The 20,412-nt window shown below is 49.3% G+C and overlaps 1 protein-coding gene across 2 annotated transcripts in view; it reads right to left on the bottom strand.

Annotated features, from left to right (window-relative positions):
* Positions 1–288: 288 nt before the first annotated feature.
* Positions 289–20,412, bottom strand: part of NOL6 (nucleolar protein 6) — a 34,738-nt gene continuing 14,614 nt past the window's right edge. For both annotated transcript variants that reach the window (XM_071425763.1, XM_071425764.1), the window contains 14 exons: positions 20,012–20,134; positions 19,708–19,856; positions 18,911–18,986; positions 16,544–16,684; positions 16,162–16,273; positions 15,788–15,942; positions 15,395–15,558; positions 14,820–14,972; positions 13,569–13,666; positions 12,571–12,695; positions 12,321–12,410; positions 10,050–10,247; positions 1,780–1,881; positions 289–684 (listed from right to left, as the gene is read on the bottom strand). In XM_071425763.1, the coding sequence (XP_071281864.1) occupies positions 535–684; positions 1,780–1,881; positions 10,050–10,247; positions 12,321–12,410; positions 12,571–12,695; positions 13,569–13,666; positions 14,820–14,972; positions 15,395–15,558; positions 15,788–15,942; positions 16,162–16,273; positions 16,544–16,684; positions 18,911–18,986; positions 19,708–19,856; positions 20,012–20,134 (1,836 nt within the window). In that variant the 3' untranslated portion in view covers positions 289–534. The remainder of the gene's footprint in view (positions 685–1,779; positions 1,882–10,049; positions 10,248–12,320; positions 12,411–12,570; positions 12,696–13,568; positions 13,667–14,819; positions 14,973–15,394; positions 15,559–15,787; positions 15,943–16,161; positions 16,274–16,543; positions 16,685–18,910; positions 18,987–19,707; positions 19,857–20,011; positions 20,135–20,412) is intronic.

The raw sequence follows: 20,412 nt of genomic DNA, 5'->3' as shown, positions 1-20,412 counted from the left end.
GTTGCCCTTCACTGGACCTGCTCTAGTATCCATGTCTCCTTTTTATTGGGAAAACCAGCACTGAACACAGTGTGCCAAATATGCCTCACTGGGGCTGAGCAGCAGGGAATAACCTGGTCATTCTTGTAACAACTGTTCTTTTGCTAACCCCTACAACAGCAGCACCTCATATAAACTCCCTACCAAACCAGGAAACTGCCTTTCCATTGCACACTTCAGCCATATTTTTCAGACCTTTCCATTTTCATGTGAGCAGACCTCCAATTCCTACAATGAACAAGAAACAGGAACATTTTCAAAAACTTTATCCCATCTTTATATTTTCTTCAAAATAAAAAGGCATTTGTATTCTTGAAAACAGTATCAGGTCCCATTGCTTTTCTGAACCATACATATAAAGATAAATAGAGTAAAACATACAGTTCTGGGATTTAGAAAGCTAAAAGGCTCTTCTAGGACTGATTTATAGAAAGGAACAGACCCAGAGGTAACAAACTGCTTGAGGACAGGCCGCTCTGACACCTCTCAGTGGTTTCAGATAGTCCATTTCTCTGTACGAGCTTCCACACTTTTGACCAAGCCTTCTCCCAAAATCTCGAAATCCTCGAGAATCGCCTCCACATTGGGAATGCAGACCAGCTCGTCGTTCAGAATTGTCACCTTCCTTCCCCTCATGCTGGAGACCTGCAGGACACAGAAAATATTGCACAAATGGGAGCACTTGCTCAGAGTTGCATTGCAACCTCTGCCAGCCCCAAGAAAGAGAATTAAGTTCCTCTCCTGCCTTGTCACATACAAACCCTGCTACACCACTGCACCCAGTTCCACAAGCTTCACTTCTCAACACTATCAGTGCTCATTTTTAGAGCTAAAAAAGTGCAAAAGTTACCCTTCTAGGCCCTTTTAGGGTTTACCCTGGAGCCACAGTCCAAAGACTGTGAGGAAGTCACGAGGCAAAGCAATGGCCAGGGGCATGGTGGAATGACAAGTGTGCAGATGCATGGCAGAGCCTGGGTAAGCAGGGCACAAGGAGTATGCAAAAGGGATCACAGCACAAGGTTGAGTAAGAACTGCTTCTGCTCTTTGGTTGGTGTCAGGACCTCAGGTGGGAAGATATCCTTGGCTCCAACAGTGGCAAAAACAGAATCCTTTTGTTTAATCCAGCCAGACTCAGCTCCGATGCAAGCATCTCCTCCTCTGTTTCACCACTGTGAATAACTGGGTTTCACAACAGCAGCCAGGCAGAATGGCCAATGCCCTCTGGCCGTGAAGAGAGGGGAGATAAATCACCAGAGACTGACAGAAGAGCCTGGGCTGCCAGCTCCGAGCCATGAGTAACCGGTTTCTTTGCGTCTTTCCTTCATAGAAAGCAGCATGAATCACTCCAGCATGCCTCACACCTGGCTTAACCACCCTCTAGGGTTTGCCAACCCACACAGTGCAGCTGGAAAACAGCTCCATGCATCAACGAGGACATGGGCACTCTGGACCTAGGCTTCTTGTGGGTTGGGTATTTCTGGTAAGATCCCGAAGCCACGAGAATGTGATAGTCTATTTCCCTTCTCGGTTTTCCTGATGACTTGAAGGCACTGTGGCCACATCTCTGTCTTGGTTTCTCCCCTTCTAAGAAGCAACAGAACCATGACCTCCATTTCTCAAAGGGCTTTGGGGTTGATGACAGTTGGACAAAGCAATTACCATACAGAAAAATAAAAAGAGCCCTTCAAGCTTTCAGGGTACAAAGGTAACACAAAGCTTAAAACAGAGGCAAAAACTCACCTTAAAAGGCTGAGGCTGGAAGCTCAAAGGTTTCCACAGAACTGCAATCACTTCCCCTCCATGCTTGTCATAGAAGAACAAGGCAAGATCATCAAAGGCGTTCTGGAGAGAAAACAAACACAGGTTAAGCACAGTGACCCTTCAGTGACAACCCACTGAGTGTCCCTCACTGTGGTCCTCCATCAGCTGACCTGGCACTGACAAGTCAGTGTCCAAGCAACTATATCCAAGATTACACAATGCATGAAACAGAAAGAGGCAGGCCCTACCCAGCAGGCAGTCCTGCCACAGTACATTTCATGGCACCAAAGACAAACACAAAACCAGAGGCCAGCATCTCAAGCTCTGCAACCTGTGCAACCAAGGTATCAAAGCTCCTTCTTCCACCAAGATAAACCCCATGTGAGCTGTCAGGACTTTATCCAAAAAGGAAACATTAGAGCAGAGGTTTTAAGTAACACAAAGTTCTGTGGGGTGGAAAGAGATGGAAAGCTCAAAGGAGGCACTGCAGCAATCTGTCCTCCTTCCCCCTTGTGCTTCAGCAGTGGTGCCAGTGAGCATCTCCTTTGGTGGTGCTGGGCAGCAGAGATCAAAGAGAGATGTTGCACAAAGGGATGACTAAAGCTCAGTCTGGCTTGCCCCAAGCCCACACCAGCTGGATTCCCAGGGCTGCAAGGAGGCAGATGAGCATCACAGCAGAAGGAAACAATGCTGTGTGCAAGCAACTTCTCGAACCTTAAAGTCTGGCCCTACAGCTCATCACCCAACATGCTGATATCAGAGATGTGTACCCTGAAAGAAGCTGACCAAGCAGCTGCTCCCTGATACATGTTTGTCTTGGTGGAGATCAACATCAGGCAACAAGATGTATTTATTTACCAGGCTGAGCAAACAGTCCCCAGCATCAGTACAGGAGAAGCTTCTGCACAGGGTTTCACTAGACTTGGAACAAACTATTGCCCAGAATACAGACCCTCTGCTCCCTCTTCAGCCTTCTTCTCCATCACCTTAGTTTCCCAGCTTCTACCAAGAGAGGTCTCTGCTGGCATCATCATATCATGAGGTTTTCATGAGGATGTGCATGAAAAAAAATCATAATCAAAGACAAGCTTGGATGGGCTCTTGTATGGACATACCAGAATTGCAGTAGGAAAAAAAAAAGGTAGGGTGGGTTGGTGTTGCCAGTCATCCTAAAAGGCAAGGTGGCATTTTTAGAATACAGACCTGACAAGCAAGGAGAGGTAGTGCTGTCTGCAATCTTCAGAGACAGATTTGGGTTTGGAGTGTTGTTGCCCTCACAGAGGGCAACAAAAATCAGGTCATCAAGATGGAAAGATCCCAAGAACTGCCAACTCATCCCACTCCATGGGCTTTCACAGGGGCAAGCCTGGTCAAGGCATTATTTCACCAAACTAGCTAGAAAAACCACTGTCTAAAAATACATTGAGAAAGATGTAAACCACCGTGGCATTTCTGTACTGAGAGCAACAGGTTATGCTCAGTCAACAGGGAAGACTGCTCTTTTTTTAGCCAAAGAGGGAGGGAGGGAAAGCTCAAGGAATGGCAATAAAGCTCAGGGCACGCTGACCGCCAAGGTGCAGCTTTCTGAAGCAAAGGGGAGCAGACATGTGAGAACCTGAAAAAGCCCAGCTACTCTGCAGGACAAGATCTCAGTGCCACGCAATGCTCCTTGTGAGAACGGTATCTTGCTGGATAGAAGCCAGCAGCATTTGCAGTAAAAAAACCCTCCCAGCTCAGCTAATTTCCCAATAAAACCACTGTTTTGGCCTGATACCCAGCAGGTTTGGTTTTTTTTTTTTTTTCCAAAACAGCAGGGAGCAGAGGGCAGATGTTAAAAGGATGGCATTCAATTCAAAATCTCAGCATTGTTCTGCTCCTAGTGTCACCCATGTGATAGTGTTTCAAACTGGCCCATGAGCTGTGGAGCTCTTGAGAAATGGCAGCATTAAAAGGGTCAGGTGTGTTAGTCACTGCACTCCTGTTTGTTCAGAGGCTTGGGGAGTAAAAGCAAACAGTTCACCCTCCTTTCCACATCCCATGTTCTCTGCCCAGTGTCACTGGACTTGTCTGAGCCTGTGAACACCTTCTTCCAGGAAAAGTTTCAGAGAAACGGGAGAAAAGGCAGGGACTACGTTTGTTCACTTCTCCAGGTGCTGCATCTTTGGTTGCAAGTCAGCTTTCAAGGCCCACAGAAATCCCTGCCATCAACAAATCCTACAGCTGGTTCCCATCTCACAGGGACATGGAGGACCTACAAGCTCAGGGCTTCACTTTGGAGAGGCCTCACTGTCCAGGGAGAAGGTGTATATGGCATCTGGAAGAAGATTAGAACAAACTCTGTAAGAAACCATCAGGGTTATAGGAATGAAAAGGGTGGAGAAATGTAGTGAGTAAAACAATGCCTGGATCTAAAATAGGATCACCAGATTAAGCAGCTCCATCTGAAGTGTGGATTTTGCAATGAGCTAAGTGAAATTTAGTTAAGTATCTACTAGTTGTTAGGTGTCTACATTGTTAAAGTATCTACTTGCTGCTAGTTAAGTATCTACTGTTTAAGTATCTACATTGTTTTTTAGGGATAGGGTTTTTCCATCTGACCCTTTATCCAAGCTTTTTTTTCACTGCTTCTACCAAGAGATTAGGCTCATTGCATCACAGATGCTGGAAGAGACTTTTAGGGAGGGTCTCTGCACACCAAAGTGTGTCCTACAGTAGTATTCCCTGGTTCAACAGCAGCTCAGAAGGCAAATGCATCAACACTTGCTCAGTGTTCAGAGCATTTTAAGTGCTCTTAGCAAGGAACCCACCAGTGTAAAACCTCATTAAAGCTACTTACTTCCAACAAACTACTTATTGGTGGTTAACATTCCGAGGTTTCTGTAACCTTATTGCAACCTGCCCTGATGCTCCCAGGTATGTGACACAGAGAGAGCCTCCCCCACAACCCAAGAGAGCAAGGAGCACTGTCCAAGTAACCCCAGGCTGGGGCTACCTTTGTGACTTTCTTTTAAAAGACAAAGGAAACCCTTGGGTTTGAGATTCAGCTCATAAAAGGCTTCAAATTGAATTCAAACTAAGCAAACTTTTCCACCTGAGAGGCTACACACCCCTCCTTGTCCTGGAGCTTGGGGGCAGCAGGAAAGAAATGTGGAAAGGAAAGAAGCCACTCGTTTATCCTCCTGGCTGCATCAGCACAGATGTCAATCCACCAAATCATTCAGATGAAAGTCTGTCACTTTCTACACAACAAACCCCACACAGGCTCTGGGAGGGCATTACCAACACAGAAGAAATGCAGCCACGAGTCCCCTGTCAGCTCAGCCCAGGAGCACATGGGGCTGATGCCCCACTGAGCAAAGGGGCACACACACACTTGTACCCACCCTCAGCCCAGGGCACTGTGCTAAGGGTTTGTGGCAGCTCTGCAGCCCTGAAAGCAGGTGATGGATTTCCTGACACCTCTGTTCTTCCAAAGATGCAGATCCAGACAGGAAGTTTCCTGCCCAACATGAGAGCCCACAGAGCTTTCTCAGCTTTTCCCTGTTTACCTGGTGTCACCACAGGAGGAGTCAGCCCTGTCAGTCAAAACAAGAAGGGAGCAGACTGACCTGGAAAGATTTTACCAATTACAGCTACATTACATGATCACAGCTTACATGTTTTAGGAGATGGAGAATTTTTATTATCATTAATTCCTTTCTAACATGCAGTAGCAAGAGACACATTTTTATATCACGGGAGGAAGAAAGGAAAGGGCTCAAAGTCTTCCTGATAGGTCTTGCCTTAAGGTGCAAGAAATGCAAAAAATTACTTTAGAGGGATGTTTATTGTAAAGCAGGAAACATTTTCCTGCTCTTCCACATAGAAAAGATCTCAAAAAATGGACAGCTTCTCTGCCATAAGCTCTTCCTACAGCCCAAGAAAGCTAAATCTCAGTGAATGAATCTCAGCACATCCCATCAGTGACCTGGTGAGACCAAAGATCCAGTAAGAAATGTGAGATCTATTAAGAGCCATAACAGACAGGCAGATGGACATGGCACAGGCAGCTTCACCCAATTTACCCCACAGTGAGTGAACAGCTCAGGGAAGAGACCAGAGCCTTTGGCTTTTGTGAGCTCCAGAATGCAGGCAGACAGGCATGGCAAGCAAATCCACAAGCCCTGTGTCCTCTGGATGGTCTCAAGGCCAGAGACAGCCAAGTCACCCTTGAGCAAAAGCTGCACAGACTGAGCCATCTCACACCACATCCGCAGCAAACACAGGGGTGTCCTGTAGCCACAGAGGCACCAGAACATAGATCAGCAGCCATGATGGAGACTCAATGGGAGCCTCATTCAAGACACTTAAATTTAATTTAGCCTTGCTGGAGAATCCAGACCAGGAGCCAACCCAGGGTTTGCTCAACCAGGCACTCTGAATTGTAGGTGGCAGGGAGGCTGCTGATGGGCTGAATCTCCAGGGAAGCCCTCTCTGTGTGATGTCTGGCACCTGCTTTCCCTCAAAAGTGTTTGTCTGCAAAGCCTTCTCATGTGGACAGGATCACAGAACAGGTCTTCTCGATCAGATCTGTTCTGGAATTGAAGAATTTGCTGCCTTAATCCCACAGCCAGCCTTTCATCTCTACCCAGAGCCTCCCAGGCACCAGAGCAACTCAGGCCAGTTCCTGCAGCACATCTCCTTGAAGCAGGAAAAAAATCAAGCAGTCAGGACTCAGCACCTCCTCTCCTTTCATTTTCTACTCTGATTAAGCTCCCTGGAAAAGGCACACAGCAATCTTTCAGGTCCAGAGCACTACAGCCGTGCTAAACACTTTGACTTTAGAAGAACATGGGCAAACAGGCTGGACAGAAGAGTGGATCTCCTGGTTACCAGTCGGAACTAGGGGAAGAAGCCACTCCCTGCCCCCCTCAATTCAATCAAAACAGCAAGGCATTTAAATCCTGTTTTCGTGTGGAAATCTCAGTAAAAGGCAGATGTTTCTTTTTTGCCCACAGAAGAACACAAAATCCCAGAGCATCTGTGAGGCAGATGTCTCCCTTTGTTGCTACAAACCCACCATGGCTGCACTGTCAGCCATGGCTACAGCCCCATTGCTCAATTCTGTGGTTTGTGCTGTTAAGAGAGAGCAAATTACTCTGAATCAAAGCCAGTCAGTTCTGCATCCAAACTGCCTTCTCATCCAAGTTCTCTCAGAAGGATTCACTGCTGTCACCACACTTCTTTCTGGCACCAACTTCTTGCAGGGTTTGGATCACCCCCAGGGCTTCCAGCCCACAGGACAGGGAAGAGCTGAACACTGCTTAGAGCAGCAAGAGCCAGGGAAGGAGAAATAAAAAGGTGCTGCAGAGTCTACCAAGCAAAGCCAAAGTCAATGAAAAAGTCCTACCTTGAAGCAACAACATCAATACACTGAGACATGAAGTCAGATGATTTCTAATGGGTGGAGTAGCCTCTACTGACAGCTCAGCATGAGCAGCTTGCAGTGGTCCTGCAGTGCAAAATCAGATTTTGAGGCCTTCCAACTTAACTGGATATGGCTGAGTTCTCTGAGACCATGTGCAGCATCACCTCTGTGACTTTTCCAGGAAAATAAACACCTGTTTGCCTAGAAAAGCAGATATTTACCAGCTCCTTCAGGACTGCCCACTACTGATCTGGATGCTATGAATGACAAGCAAACTGTTACTGCAAGATATCTCCAATATGACAGCCACAAGAAAACAAACAATATCTAAGAGCCTGAAAGACAAAGGAAAGCCTCCCAGACAGAGATGCTGAGGCAGATTTCAGGCTCTCTGCCCCACAGCTCACTCTTCAGAGAAAGCTGCAACCAGTTCCTGATCTGTTCCCTCCTAGGAACCCTCATGTCAAAGAACAAGGGACACCAAGAGAATCAACACTGATTCCAACAAGCAATGTGACCTTTGCTCATATGCATCTTTCTTCACTGGGATGTTAGCATATTGGATTTAGGAGCAGCTGTAGTTTGCAACCTGAGCAAACCCAACTCCCAGTCTATCATAACCTGTATTAATAAAAATGGGCAGTAAAAAGCAGTAAAAATTCTGCAATTCTCCAGTCAATAGTGACATCCAAATTCAGCAATTTGTATGTCACTACTGACTGGACCACAGAAATCATAACTGCCTGAAGATTAATGAAAGCTGCTTTCCAGGAAAATCTTTTCTCTACCTTTCACTTCCAGAGCCACTTACTGACATCAACTTGTCTAGATGCATAAAAGTAAACCCTATAAGCCCCAAAGAGTTTCCTAACTGACTGCCTCAATCTATAGCCAGACCTGCTACAAGCTTCCCCAAAGAGACAGCTCTCCCAATCAGCTCATCCAGCATCCTCCAGCTTTTCTTCAAGCAAGCATTCTTCTTTCTTTCAGGCTTCCACAAGAGTTGCTTAGCCCTTCAAAGATACAGAGTCTCTGTCCCCATGCATCTGCAGCACCTTCATAGCTGCTGAAAAGCTCAGTTCAGCTATAGAACCCACCTCCAGCACTACGTAGAGAAGGATTTCAGACTTTAAAAACTCCATTTCCTACCCACATCTGCACCTCTTTGGCTGAGGTTTCATGGCAGCAAGTCAAACATTCATCATTGAAAAGCAAGGGGCTGGTCTTGATGTGACTCCTCAGACACCAGAAAGGAAAATGGAAGAGCAAACAGTTCCAAATCTGCTTCCTCCTCCCTTTTAAAACCCTTCTAAAGGATGCTTCTCCTCTTCCTTCTTGCCCAAGAAATCCCCCAGTACTCTCTAGAACATGTCTGCAGGACCTCCAGGTCCACCTTCCTTCTCAAAGGGAGGAGAGCACTGGGCACCTCCTCTCCCAAGTGTCCTTCCAGCTAAGGAAGCAGTGCTTTTTGAAGGGAAATTGTGTGACAATTTGGTGGTCTTCCTCAGTTCCATGAAGCCTTTCACACATCCCTGTCTCTCACCACCCAAGACTGTCCCAGGCTGCTGTGGGTGACAGGAGGACTAAGCTTACACCTTGGCAGACCTGGCAGTTCTGCTGAAGCCACAGCAGATTCCCATGGGCACAGGTTATCATGCACTGGGGCTGGCATGCAACCTGGGAGGTAACAGGGCTGTGCCCAGGATGAGGAAATCTTCAAAGAAACCCTTGCAAGTTTTCTTTGCCCAACTCCTAAGGTATCTAGTTAAGGTGAAAGAAGAGCTTGAACTGAGAGGGCCCAGAATCTTCCAGCCTAAACTGGAGTATCAATTCAGGCACCATTTTTTCAAGGGTGGCCAAACATTGGGGCGGGGAAGTAGGAAATCCCCATCCCTGGAGACAGACAGCATCCAGCAGGACTGGGCTCTGTGCAGCCTGCTCCAACATGAAAGCTGGCTCTGTCCTGAGTGGGGAACAGGGCCTGAGACCCCCACAGGCCCCTTCCTGCCACAGCCAGCCTACATTCTCATGCTTACAGTTCTGACACTGCTCACAGCACTGCTATCAGTCAGGGATGATGGCACTTCAAAGTCAAGGCAGGCTTTGAGAAGAGGGCACCACAACCCCACCTCTCTGCACATCCGACACTAACATTAACCCAGCTACTACCACATCTGAAGCTGAGAAGTGCCAGGTGCTGCACAACTGCAAAGCACAGGCTGTCTACATCCAGAGAAGAACATTGCTGTCGTCCAGGACCCTGCATATCTCCCCAGCTTGCCAAAGCTTATGGTGAAAAAGAACATGGTCAATGACTTTGGGTACTGATGTTCTCCATATTCCCACATTACCAACTTCCTCTGCTGTTATGCATGCAGCCAAACACAGAGAAACCACTCTGTGACCAATACTGATCTCCTCTGGCTCACACAACCACTGGCCTAACAGCAGAAACCTTACTGGGACCATGTCATACCTGTACTTCCCCCCAGAAATTATATGTGGCTACTGCCCATCATGCACACCAACTGGTGGAAGAAGCCATGAAAAGTGAGTTAACTAACTAGAGACAAATGGCTTAAAGACACCTTTGTGAATACAATCTTCTTCAGCAAAAGCTCCTGGTGGTTTCTATCTGAGCTCATCCTCACATCACAGCAGCACTCCCATTTCCATGCAGGAGGTGGTGTATTCACAGGACTTCTGCTGGAGAAGCAATGCCCATCCCATGCAAATACCTAAAGATGTCACCAGCCATGTCCTGCACCAGCAGGCAATCCCAAAGCCAGAGGGGAGCTCCCCCTTAGGCACCCCATCTGCCTCCCCAACAGGCCGTGCTTACCCTCAGCTCCTGGAGGTACAACTGCACAGGGTCATAATCCACCACAGGAAAGAGGATATTCGTGGCAGAGCTGTTCTTCACCACGCCACGGGAAACCGATTTCACCGGCCGGTCCACGCTCTCCAGGAGCCGAGGAATCTGGTTGGGATTCAGGTGGATCAGGACATCATAGAAGTCCAAAGGAGGGCGGAAGACCATCTGCAGGGAGAAACAAACAGTGACAGTCAATATAGGACACAAGGGGGCAGGAGAGGTAAGAGAAGTTTCCCAAGTCCTTGTTAGCATTTTGTCTTCTTCTCCTTAGGAAGCAGTAAACCAAAGACAAAATTTTTGTGAAATTAATGTTACAAGTTTGCCACAGACCCCAGGAAGCCTACCTGAGTAAGTGCTAGTGGGGTGCGAAACTGAGAGAGGGACAAAGAGGTGAGCTGAGTGAGAGATAGATAACTGCACTGCACATGGTACAGTCTCAGGATGAGGAGGGGAATCAAGAAGCCAACAGGAGCTGAACAACACGTAGGGGACAAAGGAGCTGTTTAATAATGGGATGGATGGCCCCATCTGTCCACCAGGACTTGCCCCAGAGGGCAACAGCATCTTCCATCAAACAGACAGAGGGTGAGAGCAAAACCCTATTAATGGACAGGAGCAATCCAGACACGTAAATATTTGGACAGGCAGGATCTAGCTGTGGATACAGCTGTATTAAAATGGAAAAAAACTTAAAACTATGTGTACATTTTCAAATGGAACAAATGATGCAGAGACATGAACAGAGGCATGGGACACTGCTCATCTTGGCACTGGAAGAAAACCCACTGCCTGGAACTGGTTTACAGCCAGGCCAGGGAGAACACACATGAAGAACATCAGTGACCAGCACTGAGTCAGTCCCAGCTCTGTTCCACACAGACCTCCTGTCCCACCCAGTGATCAAGTCCATGGCTTCCTGTGCGTGCCCTGGGAGCAAACCCATGTGTGTATCTTCATGACAGCAGGCATGTCCCCATGGGACTCAAATGCAAAGACAAAAAAAACAGCTTGCACACTCTCTTAGATACAGAAGGCAACTATAGAGGAGCCAATTCTAAACTAAAGTGGAAAGGCTTCTCCCTCCTCCCTGCCCCAAGCTCTGGCCTGGAAACAGCATCCCATGTTTATTCCTAAGGAACATCATAGGCTCCCATAGGGAGGACACTGGCATAATTCCATGCCAATGAGAAACATTCCCACTGCAATGGAAGGGAGGAAGGAGGAGTCCCAAGGAGGCTGAGTCAAGGTGTTGGGAGGCTGCTCTGGCCAGGTGACAGTATTTTTTAGAAGATAACCATCCTCAGCTCACAATGTGCCTCTTGAATTTCACTCTTGGGCCAGCACTGTGACTGCAACACACTGCACATGCCTCATTCCTTCACAGCCCTGTAACACACACTGCTACTGCCTCAAGTACATCCTCACCTCATAACACTTCCAGTGCACAATAAAGCAGAACAGAAAGCAGTATCAGTAAGTCCTTTTTATATTGCTTAGGCAGAAAAAAAATCCCACTGTATGTGCTGCTTTCTGGTTTTGGTTTTCATTTGGGGTTTTCTGTCCCTAATGTGAATCTGCCATATCTAACCACTGCTTGGCTTTTTAGTCCTTTGAGATTCAATCCCCTGGTTCACTACCTAGTACACCAACAAACTACCCTTCAAAACACATGTATCTCCCTTCAAAGGGCAAATAAATATACATCTCTCAAGTCCACTGCAGTAATGGATGTTTTAGTTTACTTAAAGAATGAAATCACTGAGAAACTGAAGAGGGTTAAACTCCACAGGGCTTTACTCCTCCACTCAAACCAAAATAACATCCTCCTAAAGTGCCTGTCCTGCTAAAACCTCCAACACCCAACTTGGTTAGAGTTGAGCACACAAGCCAGATTTCCACAACTATTCCAGAAGAGTCTCCCAGAGGAACCATTTGATCATGTCATGGACACACAACTGGTTTGGCACAGGAATATTGTGGGTTTGCTCATGTCCCAAGAAAACTAGAGAATACAGAATAAACTTGTCCTAGTCACCCCAAGCTGCAGTACAGAGCTGGGTCCCTCAGAAGCAGGGTGGCATAGAGGGACACCGGCCTCCCTCCTCCTATCCTTGCAGCTTTACATCCCAGGGCAACCCCATGGCCGCAGCCTGAAACCTCCTAACACATCCCAGCAACCACCACCAAAGCCCAGTCTGCTCAGCCAGAGCCTGAAAACCCTTGTCCCCAGGGGGTTACCTTCACATCCTGGTCACTGAGCGGGTCCATGAGCTGCTCCTCCAGGGCACGGAGAGACTCTGAGGCGAGCAGGACAAGGCGCTGCAGGATCTGGGGAAGGAAGGAAGTCAGAGGGTAAAACTTGGCAGTCTTGGATGTAACAGGGACATCCCTCCCTCACGGGGCTCTAAGAGCTGGCTCCAGCACTAGGAGCAGAGAACTACCCCAAGCCAGCAGCACCAGAGGCAAGGGGACAAAGGGCCCAGCTGACCTGTGCCGAGGGACGCTCCCGGGTCCACATGGAGCTCCACTGGTCCTTGGGGGTGGCCAGGAACATGACGGGGAGGCGAGAGCGAGCTGCTACAAACTTGTTCTTGATCTCTGTGCAGTCAGAATCTGGAGAGGGCAGGCAGACAGGTGAGATGCTCTGCTCCATCCACAGCCCTCTGATCTCCTCACCCACATCACAGCCAGGAAAAGGAAGCACAACAGGATTTATCCTCTCCCATCCTCTGATCCCACAGTCCATGCGAAACCAGAGCTCCTTCACCTCAGGCTTGTGCCTCACTCCCATCAGATGGACCTTCACTCTAAACCCACTCAGGTGAGCTCAGGTATGGTAGGTACAGAGACTGACACAAGCTGGAAATTCACATTATAAGCTAGTGACAGTTTGTATTATCCAAAGAGTGTTCTACCTTTTGTCTTTTATTTCCCCTCAAGTGGGGAAAAGCTCTTTAGTTCATTAAAATAAGTTGGAGGGCACTGTGGAAAATACTAGTTTTCAAAATTCTCTCAAACACCTCTACTTTTTTTTATAAATCAGCTTTAAAGCTGGGTGTAACTATCTCCCCCATCCCATGACTTTGCAGAGCAAATACAATCCCATGGTCTCCTGTAGCTCCAGCCTGTATCCAAACAACAATCAACAGACAAAACACTAGAGGGCAGGAACAGACTGCTTCAAAGACAACTCCACATCCAACACCACCCACGCTTGTCACAGATTTCAACAAGACCAGAAGCAGCAGAGTATCAACACTGAGACCCATCTCTTCAGAGGCAGGCAGGGAAAAAAAGGAAACCACACATGGCACAACCAAACCCATCCTGCAGGCAAGTGAAACATGACAAGGCAAGAGCAAGGGAGTGGAAAATCTCCTTTTCATAGTGCAAGCTATGATGTGTCCAAGAGATGTGGAGCCAGGCACTGACCAAGGAGGGCTCAAGAATCTCATGCTGCAGCTCTCCTTCCCACTGCCTGCTCACCTGTGAGGCCAGTGTTTAGGTTGACTATCAGAGGGTTGTTTTTCCAGTCAAAGGTTGCCAGCAAGTTGAGGAAGCGCAGGAACCCCACCTGTGGAGAGCTGCAGGCAGGACAAAACAGCTCAACATCAGCATTTGCTCTCCTGGCAGAGCAAGAAGGGCTGCACTTGGGGTGACTTAGTGAAGGCCCAACCCATATGCAGCCCAACAATGGATATCTGTGATGGGAAAGGGAAGTTCAGAACAAATCTGAGACACTTCCCCTTCTCCAAATCTCCAGGCAAAGTCTTTTCACCCTTTTCCCTCATTCCTCAGGAAAAAGAAACGAGCAAAACATAAATCATAGTGTCCCCCCCAACCCCCTCCCAGCTGCCAATCTCCTGATGCTCTTTCCACCCAGACTCCTGGGTCTGAAACAAGGAGGAGGTGGAGAGAGGGCTGCTCCCATCTCTGGTGCAGGTCTGATCACCAGCCAAGTTCCCAGAGTGCCTCTTCCCCAGCAAAATGGCACATGCACAGGCCAGATAGCTGGGAAGATGGGGATTCTGTTATTTTAGGAGACAGGAAAGCATTCTAGGCATCAGACTGCTGTTCCTGCTACTTTGGGAAAGGAAACTGCACCCCAAGTGCAGGGCAGAGTAACCTTTTGACTCCACACAGAAGAAAAACATTTCCTTTAACTTCATTTCACTTCCTCTGGGCCCCATAACATCTGTCTGCCAGGGGCCAGCATTACCAACACATTACTCCATTCAGATTTCAGGGCCCAACCCCTCATCCCTCCCTTGGAAGCCTTCTCCAGGGGGAAGGCTGGAGCTGCCATCACCACCCTGACACCCTTCCCAGGGAACCCAGAAGCCCCAGCAAGCTGGTAGCCACAACCCTGCTTCTCCGGGCCATCACCCCCAGAACAAGGGGCCTCACCAGTCCTCCAGAAGGCACAAGACACCTTGCAGTTGTGCCACCAGCACCTAGAGGCCACAAGGACACTCGCTCCCAGCCTTACCTGCTCTCCCCCTTTCTCTGCAGTGCACAGCATAGGGAAAGCCACAGCCCTCAGTGCTAAGCACCTCCATCTCCTCTGGCAACTCCCAACAGGACTTGGGACAGTATTTTGGCAGCACAGAGGCCCCATGCTCCCTGCTGTGAACCCTCCCAACACCTCCCACCTGAGCAGCATCCCACCCTTCCTCCATGCCATGTAATGAAAGGCACTAAACCCCCATCATGCCAGCCTGGGCTCCTCATCCTCACCTGGGTGGTGTGAAGGGGGCTGGGTGGAGGAAGAGAAATGCCACAAGCAGGTCCACACACTCCTCAGAAATGCTGTTGCTCAGGAGCTGGGCGCTGATCCAGCGCTTGGCCAGCCGGGAAGTGCTGCCAAACACAGGGTGCTGCTGCTGGAGCCTGTGAGGAGGGACACATGCCACTGCTCAGCCCACACACCCCAGGACCCACACTGGCATTTGGTGAGAAAGAAGAGAGGGGCAAAAATCTGTGAGGAACACTTACAGAGCATCACAAGCACAGAGACTTTCACCAGATGCTGAGATATTGGGGAAGAAGGGAAAATGCTGCCTCATGCTTCCCTCTAAACATGCTGCATTTTAGTATATGTCTCCTCACACCAGTGACTACAGGGTAAGAAGTGGTGCCACTCACACCCACATCCCTCCCTTAATCCTTCCAAAGAGCCTCTCACGAGGTGGGCTGAAGGGCCACTTCCCAAAGCAAGCTCCTCTACCCAGGAGGGATCCAAGGGCACCTCCATGCTGGTTTCCAGGCATGTCCCACATTCTGACCTCTCAGGCACTTTCTGCCTCACTTACCCATGCAGTGAGCTGGTTAGATAGGGCAGATGCAATGTTTCCAGCTCCAGCTGCCGAGATTCCTCTGTGTCCTGGTACTTCAGCATTCCTTCTGGAGTGACCACTTCCTTCAAGATCAGGGGCTCCCGGTGGTAGGCTACTTGGAGACGGAACACGTAGCCATCCTGAGATGGGACACAAGGCAAAGTCAGGCTGGGTAGTGACATAAGCAGCATGATGTGTGTTATGCTGTCCCTCAGGAATACAACAGCAGCAGCCTGACATCAGTGCAGTCTCACCACACTCCTTCCTAGGCCCACCATCCAAATATTTTTTTTTGTCCAGTGGGATCACTGCCACAGCCCCCCACCTCGGTAAGGTCAGGCCTGGGGAAGGTTCTGGGAACGCCCTTACCTTGTACACATCAGTGTGGGTGACTGCAGGTCTGCACACCAGCTGGTGCTGCTGCCGGAGGAGCTCAGCCAGCTGGAGGTGGAAAGCGGCCTTGATGCGCTTGATGGCTCCTTTGTCCTGTGGCCACTGGCCACTGCCTTCCATGTGGCAGATGACTGGGGGCAAAGGGAGAGCAGGAGGTTAGTGAATCCCACCCAGAAACAAGGTGTTGGATAGGGGTGTCTGGATCTACAGGTTACAGCACAAGGGCAGGAGGAGACAGGGTTCTGCTCCTGCCTGTAGCACACCAACACAGCAATAACAGAGCCAGGATTGATGCTTGCCTCCACTTCCCTCCAACAGATCATCTCCCACTCACATCTCACCCCACTTACTCTTCAAAGGTGTTATGTAGGCTGGGCAGGGCTTCTCCTCCGAAGGAAGCAGAAAGTGCTTGCTTTTGTTATGGAAGGAATAAATTGGCTTCATAGGAATGGGAGGAAAGACCTGAAAGAGAACAGCCACCCAGCAACTGAGAACAGGGAGCAGAAACCTCTTGGCAATGTGTATCCCCTCACCCCAACCTCCCACACCAGCAAAGCCCTCCAGTACAGAGGGTTTGGTCAGCTTGTGCACAGCCAGCCCAAACGATGGAACAGCAAAGAAGAGGCACCATATTGCCCCAAGGGCTCCCGGGAGCCACCAAAGCAGAGAGTGGCTCATTCTCTCGGTCCTGCCTCACCCCAGCTCCCTGCAGCCATGGCCAAGGACACTCACGTCTGTGTAGCGGAGGGCTGGATGCACACCCTGCACAGCCGTCACCGTCAGCGGCAGCTCCTTCAGGCTCCACAGCTTGCGGCTCAGGTCATCGTAGGAGCAGACAACACTCACCATGGCCTCCTCGCCCGTTCCCCCTGCCTGCGGACACACAGGGAGCCTCTCCATGCACCTCTCCTGCTCCTGCACTCACCTCACCTCCCTCATGGGCTGGCATCACAACCAAGCTCCAAGGAGCCAGCACTGCCACTGCCAGGGAGCAGCTTCTGGCAAGAGTGCTCAGCAAAATGGGGAGGTAAGAAAGAGAGCAAAGACAAGGGCAAGGCTATCTGCAACTCTCCAGCAGCCACAGGTATCCCAGAGGCAAATAGAATTATTTATTTTGCAAGACACTAAGGCAGCACCAAGAGCTGTACTGCCAGCAATCACTATAGTAAAGGAGAAGCCAAGAATGATCAGGGAATAAAGGGATCATACACTGGCAATGTGAGAGCAGTGCTACTGTCTCCCAAGCAGTTACCATGGCGCCAACAGAGGCAGCAATTAATAGAAAACTCCACTGACTACATCCTTAGCCAAGGCAGAGCTCTGGCACATGGCAAAAGCAAAGACAAAAAACATTCAGAGCATCACAGGAACCCTGTGGAGGGTAGCAGAGAAGCACCAGAAGGAGAACTGGTGCTGCCCTTACTGCTTCCACCTCTCCAAATAACAGAGCAGCCTGATCTGTAAGGGAGGCCACATTGGTGACACCAAACCACCCAGCTCAGAGGCAGCTGAGTCACACAAGGAGCCAACCTGCCTGGAGGTTTCTGACCTGGGCTCTCTGGCGGAGCAGCAGCACCCTCTGTGGGTGTGCCATGAACCACCAACCCCATCCTGCTTGTGGCTGCACCTCTCCTCTGCCTTCATCCTGCACATCCCCACACTGCTGGCTCCCCAAGCTGCCTGCACACAAACACCTCGAGGAGCAGGTACGACTGCACCCACCACCCAAGACTCAACAGCAACTTTCTCCTTTGTTCCTCAAGGATGGACAACAATGCAAACCCTAGGCACCCTTCAGGCTCCAGGAAAATGCATCCCCTATCAGACTGGGGAGTATCAGCCCTGCTAACCCCAGATCAGCCTGAAGGGACACAGCACACAGACCTTCCTGCCTCACCACACAACAGGCTGTAAAAACCAGCATCCCATCCCAAATGTGACACCCAGCTCTGCCCAGACCGCAATCAGTTCTGGCACAGGTGATCCTTTCCATCAAACGTACACCCCTTCAATCTGAAAAAGTGGAAAGGAAACAATTTCTTCCTCCATCCAACAACCAGGTAAAGATCAGGTTGTATTGATGCCTTTTTGGGACTATCTAAAAGCAGAGGCCAGACAAAATTAAGGGAATAAAAAGGGCCTTCAGGTACATTTTCAGGCAGACAAAGCCCCCTTCAGGGGCTACACCCAAAAATAGCATGGGTTTTCATACTTTCTTAAGTTTGGTTCATTTGCACATTAGGGGTTAATCTTCCAATTACAGCTTCAGGTAATGAAGACATTCACTCCAAGTCTGCTCCCTCTCCAACTCACTTTTGTTTACGTTTCTCAGGGCCTGAGACAGTAAGGTATCTTTGATTTCCAGGCCTAGAGAGGAATTGTTTTGTCTAACCAAAATGTGAAGACAGTAGCTAACACTCTATATGAGGTTTAGAGTTATACACTAAAGAACTGCAGGATTATAAATATGTGAAAAATATTAACACTAAAATCCTAAGGCATCAGTACAAAAAGACCAACAAAGTGTGCCAAAGTGCTCATGGCTCATCTCCAGACTTTAATTTCACAAGCTGAAAAGCAGAAGTTGTAAGGAGGGACATTTCCCAGCCTCTGAGATGCATCTTTTCTGTCTGAAAGTTCAGGTTTTTTTTGTTTTGGCTGCACATTCAAATGGAGCACAATCTAGCACTTTGCAATATGCCAGGAAAGATCCTTTTCCTGGGTTTGCCAGCTGGACCTAAGGGATGGCAGCACAGAATTGCCTGGCCCATGTCCTAAAGGATGCCGTACCTCAGAGGTGCAGCCAGAAGAGCACTTGGGACAGTAACATATGCTCAGGCATGAGGACAGAAGGGCAACAGCAGTGAGAATAGGACAGTGGGGTGCTTGCAGGGGAAAATGAGGTCTGAGGGATGCTAAAGCAAGAGGATTTCAGCAGTTATGCATTGGCTGCCATGAAAGATTTGGCAGATCCTTACCCTTACTACATTCTCTTGGGAACCACCCAGTTGCTTCAGAGCCACTCAAATGACCTCCCTACAGCCTTCCCTCACTGCTTTTCCTGGAGAGAGCCCCAGCCCCAGGGGGAAGCAATCATACCTCTTTCCCAGTCCTGATCACAGATTCCAGCAGGGCTCCTGTGTAGCAGATGGAGGACTCAGGAATGTCCGCATGGCTACGTAGGAGAAGACAACAGAGCATCACAGCTATGACATGCCAGCCTATTGATCCTATTGACACTGCATGGGTCAGCCCAAGGATGAGCAATCCCTCTCTAAGGAAGATCCTGGTGAAAAGACAAATCTCTGTGCATTCCTCCCTGCCCAAGTAATCCACCCAAAGTGATCAGCATTTGTGAAGCTTCACAGGATGCAAAGCCAAAGACACCAATGTGCAGCCTTCTGTCACAAGACCCATCCTCAAGTCAGGACAAAGAGGCACAGGCAAACCCTCCTTTCTGTGCAAGAGGGCCTCACTTTTGGCAGATGGTATAAACTGCTGCAGAGGCATTCCAATGCCATAGGGAAAACACAATCTTGTGAACCACTACAAGGTCTCAGAGGATTTCACAAAAATGTCCTGCAAGGTACCAGACAGCTTCTCTTCCAGCTCTGAGGAGTGTCCCAGCATGCCATCCACATGGTAAGGGCAAGACCAAGCTGTCTCCTTGCCCTTTGCATTACATCCAGCAGAGGCTACAGCACCAGGTGCTTGCCCTTCCCCCCCGCTCTTGGGAAGCAGCTCACAACATCAGGACAACTAAAATGATCTCACAAATCTGAAACAACCCACAACACCCCACAAAGCATAAAGCTGACAATGGGGTCACCAGGGACAGGACACGTGGCAGCAGTGACACATGGAGCGACCCACAGCTGCTGCTCAGTGCCACTTACAGCTTCAGCAGGTGCCTGATGATCTGCTCAGGAATGAGGCGCTTCTGGCAGGCAGTGCTGGCCTCCCACACCACAGCCTCACAGATGCTGCCATCCTGGAACCGACGCAGCTCTGACTTCTCTCCCCAGAACGTCCGGAACTCCAAGGCCTGTGGGGGGACATTGACCATGCCAGCACAGGGACACAGGTCATTTCTGGGCAAGACAAAACCTTCCCAAGATTACCAGCCAGCCTCCCAGCTGTGTTCAACCACAGCACAGCACCAGCTTTGCTCTTACTCAGCACAAGCAGGGCTCTCCTCACCTCGGGGTGATCAGCCTGAGGACCTTTCTCCAGTGTGCTGGCAGCAAACTCTGGGACAAACAGGAGGCCAAACGTCAGGGGTCCCACATCCTTGTGTTTTGGGGGCTCAGCATCAATTGGCCACTGCAGGAAAATGAGGAACATGAGGCACAAGGAGAGATGAGGTTTCTGGAGCAGCAGCTTCTGGGATATTGGGGTGTTAGACGAACCTCCTGCTATGCTCTCCCAGGGGCCCAGGCAAGCACAGACAGGGAAAGTCTCATCTAATAGGTCTTCCCAATTACAAGAAAAGCTGTCTTCATCCTTCCTCATTACTGGACCAGGACTTGTGCCCAGACCAAGCAACACAGCTGCATCCCACAGCCCAGTGCAGGGCCTCAGGTTCCATATTCCCAACAAGG

This window comes from Agelaius tricolor, unplaced genomic scaffold (assembly GCF_023055355.1).
Source record: "Agelaius tricolor isolate 1412-34295 unplaced genomic scaffold, bAgeTri1.0.p SCAF_4, whole genome shotgun sequence".
Taxonomy (NCBI): Eukaryota; Metazoa; Chordata; class Aves; order Passeriformes; family Icteridae; genus Agelaius; species Agelaius tricolor.
The sequence above is the reverse complement of the archived record's forward strand: the minus strand, read 5'-3'. Positions and strand labels throughout refer to the sequence as shown.